General features: G+C 38.6%; 1 protein-coding gene across 1 annotated transcript; it reads right to left on the reverse strand.

The window, feature by feature from the left end:
• Window positions 1-2,081: 2,081 nt before the first annotated feature.
• Window positions 2,082-3,279, reverse strand: sprn2 (shadow of prion protein 2). Its single transcript, XM_037752224.1, has 2 exons — window positions 3,124-3,279; window positions 2,082-2,613 (listed from the first exon to the last, which is right to left on the reverse strand). Exons 1-2 carry the CDS (start codon window positions 3,225-3,227, stop codon window positions 2,127-2,129), a joined length of 591 nt encoding a protein of 196 aa, XP_037608152.1. The 5' UTR covers window positions 3,228-3,279; the 3' UTR covers window positions 2,082-2,126.
• Window positions 3,280-4,667: the final 1,388 nt, after the last annotated feature.

A 4,667-nucleotide genomic window follows, 5' to 3' on the forward strand; every position in this document is an offset into this window, starting at 1 on the left:
TGTTGACCGATCACAACAGAGTGGGCCAGCTGACCAATCAGAGCAGACTAGGCTTTTCAGGAGGGGGGGGGGGCGGAAGGAGCTCAAACAGAGCGTTTCAGACAGAGGGCGAAAAGAGGTGCAGCAGCACAGCTGGTTTGAGAAAATTTAAGTTTTTTTTTTACATTAAAGCATGTAAACATGTTCTAGTAGAAAACCTAGAATACAAGTATGCACCTGAAAATAAGCATGATAGGTCCTCTTTAACACTGGAACTGGCTTAAAACTGCCTGGAAACAGTGGGAGTTACAGAGTCTGTTGGTTAACTCACATTGTGCATGAATACGGCTGTAGCGGTTAGGAGATTTGTATTCTTGTTCATATTTCTAGGCATACTCATACATACTTTAAAGACTTTCCAGTACATCTCAGCATCTTCCAGTCTTCCATCTTATCAGTCAGATAATCACAAACGGGTCAGGTATTGGCGGGTCTGTAAATACCTCTGTTTGCTTTTCACTAACTCCACTGGCTGTCATGGTGTGTGTCTCTCTCCAGGAATTATATGCTCTCCTTTTCCTCCCAATGGGTTTGTGAGTTTGTGTATAGTGAAGTTTATTTCTTTGTGTTTGAGGTTCTTTTCTTGTTTGAGTTTGTTTTTCTTTTATCTGACTGTTTTAATTATTACTTTCCCTCTGGGTTCTGTAAAGCACTTTGTTAAACTGTGTTTTGAAAACAATGCTACATAGATTACGTTTTCAGGATTTTCAAGGGAGTTTCACCCAAGTAAATGTTTAAAGAAAAACTGTCACTGTTCACTTCAGTCCATGTATTCTCTCTGTGGTTGTCGAGTTCACACACACAATATCTGGTGTGTTATAATGAAGAAAGTCAAGTGAACACTGTCTAAATTAAGTGATCATATGCACTGTTTTATTGTGATTTATTTTGTTCTTATCCAGCCAGTGTTACTTCACATTTCACTTTTGTTCTTTTAATCTGTGAGTTAATTCGCTTTCATACTGCACCCAAAAATTGTTTCCTGATTCTAGCAAAATGTTCCCAATCAATTTGAAATAACAATTTGACATTTTCATACAATCTATAGACTGTAGAATGTCTGTAAAGTGCACTTATCTCCCTTTAAGTTTAGATATTCTGTAACTGCGTCATTGAGCTCATATTTGGAGTCTGTGTAATTCTCCTGGTTTTGACTGGCAGTTGTAAACGCTTTGTGTTACTAATATGGTTTAATATGGTTTGTCATGGATGTTTATGTGTTAAATAAAATAAGTAACACAATAACTGCCTAAATTATATCATTTCACAAACACGGTCACATATTGTTGTTCACATGCAGTATCCTTAAAGGAACAGTTTGTAACAATTCAGGGAATTTATTAGCAGAAATGGAATATAATATTCATGATAATGTTTTCATTCGTGTATAATAACCTGAAACTGAGAATCGTGTTTTTGTTACCTTAGAATGAGCCTTCATATCTACATAGGGAGTGGGTCCTCTTCATGGTTTCTACAGTAGCCCACAACGGACAAACCGAACACTGGCTCTAGAGAGATCATTTCACGTTTTTACGTTACCTGAAGGCCACCGTAGTTCTCCGTAAACACTTGTGAAACTGTGGTAACGTGAGCAAAACCGTGGTACCGCCAGCCGCTGTCTGACTTCCATTGCTCCTAAAGTCTTGTTATTATAGTAAGGACGGCCTCTGAGTGAGGGAAACGGCGTTACCGCGATTTTGCACTCGGCGGCTCACGTTACCACAGTCTTGGAAAAGGAGTAGTGAGCGGAGGGGTACTCAGTTGGTTGCATTCTGCAACCACACCACTAGATGTCGCAAATTCTACACAGTGTACCTTTAATACATTTTTTGATGGCCTAAAAGTAGTCAAATTTAAGTATATTGAGTCAGTAATCATTCTGGGATCAGCCTGTCAAATAACTTCCATGTGCACATTTTTATTGTAGATTGAGGTTGCTAAAGCCCCTAAAGAACCAGAAAAAAATATTCTACCCTCCACTCATCGTAATATTACCATAATTACCATAACCCATATTAAACAATAAAGGACATGAAGGACAATTTGTTCAAAGGAGCTTTTATTTGATTTGATGTGAAGAATCATCAGATGTCTCTTATCCAGGCTGCTATAAGGAAAGACACCACATGTCCAAGTGTGAGGAACATGTTAGTGGTGGGAGCGGGGGCAGCCGCCTTAATGGCTCTCCACAGAGACTGGTTGTGAGATCTTTGGCCTTCGTCATGGTAATGCCGTTGATCTTGCTCAGAGGAGGACGTCTTATGCCCGTGATGAGATTTGTGCTTCGGCCGACCAAACAACCCTAGCCCGTACCCGGTGCCCGTGCCTCCCAGCATCCCGGCTGCTGCTGCTCCCGCCCACTTCAGGCCCTGCTTGGGGAGGCCTCGGCTCTTGGAGGGAGGCGCTTTGTCGCCGTCGCCGTCACCTTTACCTTTATCTTTATCTTTATCTTTTCCGCGACCCTTGAAGATGCCTCCACGCTTACTGTCTACGCCTGGGCACAGAGCTGCCATGAGCAGCAGCCAAACCCACAGGGAGAGAAGCTTCTGCTGGCCAGTCATTACTGGAGATCTGCACACCGACATGGAGAAATAAAAAGAGTCTGATCAAATTAAAATCACATCGCTCCGTCTTTGTATATTTTGCACGGTATATTTATTCTTCTATCTGCGAGACAAAGAGAGGAGATTGTTGGCTGTCGTTCAAACTGGCATTACAGCTTTTGATTTCGCTCACTGCACATCCACAGTCACATGCTCACCAGCACTAACAAAACAGACATCCAGAACCATCCACATACTCTCTGTCAACACTGGGATTAGCTGGGCATTATGTGCGTGATGCTTATTTCTCCTTTTCATGATGCATTTGTTTTCCCTGGCTCTGAAAAGCAGTGTACATCACAGAACATATTAATGATGTAGTATCAAAGGGTGTGGATATGCAACTTAATGCAGTGCAGCTAAGGGGTTGATTTATAACTCTTATATCACTCAAGTAAAATGTGCAGATACCATCCATTTTGCAATTAATAACATAAAAATAAAGAATATTAGTTAAATTGTTTTGGGTTTTATTTACCTTTCTGTTGGATCACACTGAGAGGTCGTGATGCTGGAGCGGCAGTCCTTTGTCAAAACCAGAACACTTGGTATCAGCATCATTTCCACACCAATATCCAACATCAATAGCTCCTCCCCAAAACAAACCGTGCATTGCTATTGGTTCAAGATCAATAATACAGTACAGGTTGAATGATTTTGGCTGATGGTGGCATTTCACATACAGTTGCAACACCTAGTTTTCTCCCATTATTCACTGAATGCAAAGGCTGGTGCAAAAACAAATATAATACTGTCTGCATTATCACAGGTCTGTATGTTTGTACTTCTTTTCGAGTTATTAGTATAAAACAGTGAATAATGAATGCACATTTAATAGGAAAATATTCATTTATATGATATAATATGTACAACTACAACCAGAAATATACATTTTGTGATTAGGCTCTGATTTACAGGTTTCTGGTCTTAAATAAAAATGCAAACTCAAATCTACCCAAACCCTCTAAGTCTTTACCCCAAAGCAGAACATCATTTAGAATAAGCATAACACAACAATAACAATACAGAATTGTGGACTAAACGATTGATCAAGAGAATAATCAGCAGACTAATAGATATCGAAGGCGATCGTTAGCTGCAACCCTACATATTTATTTATTATTAGTCATTATTTTTACTCTCTTTTTTTAATTTATTATTATTTTTTAAATATATAAAATGTTTCCCTCCTAATTACCTCCTATTATTATCACTTTTTCTGCATATGTATATTTTAATTCTTTCTTTGTATCTCAATATTGTAATTCATTTTACTATTAAAAGTGTGAAATCCAGAACTTTAAACTGATTAACAACTTTTTAACCTTCTAATTTACAATAATAGATACACAGAAAACAGGCAATAAGAGATGGCTGAGTCATCATATTGAGCCTCCAGTTGTTCTTTTGATGACAAACATTTTATACAAAATTTGGTCCTGTACGACATCTGTACACAAGATGTTAAAGATATTTGATCCACACAAACAAGCATCAATATGAAGAAAACACTTCATGCAGAACAAAAATAGAGCAAGTTAACTGATTACTGGAACAAGCACAGCAGTCAGTAACAGTGGGCTTTAAGAATGTTAAACTTTTTCTATGAAACATCGAGACCGTGACGCTACACGACAGTTATAGAGCCCAGAAGATGTAGCACAAGAGAGATGATTGTTTGGAGAAACAAGAGTGGTCGAAATGCTACAAATAAGAGGAAATTCATTCAGACAAAAATCAAAGAACTGTGACTTTTTTGCTTTGTGTCACGGGTCTAGAAGATCTGCTCGAGGCCATACTTTGGACAAGTGTCGGTTTGTTCAGTAGGACACGAACAATGGCTTAATACATTGAATATTCCATGTAAGCATAGAACTTTTGTTTTATTGCTGTTTTGCAGCTCTACAGTTACACAACTCCAAATATAACACATATTACGGTTTATACTGTATTTAACTTTCAAAGTGGACATCTGACTGCTACTCTGTGTGTTGTGGAAAAAAAGGAAGATATTCAGTTGAA

This window comes from Sebastes umbrosus, chromosome 19 (genome assembly GCF_015220745.1).
Source record: "Sebastes umbrosus isolate fSebUmb1 chromosome 19, fSebUmb1.pri, whole genome shotgun sequence".
In the NCBI taxonomy this organism is placed as follows: Eukaryota; Metazoa; Chordata; class Actinopteri; order Perciformes; family Sebastidae; genus Sebastes; species Sebastes umbrosus.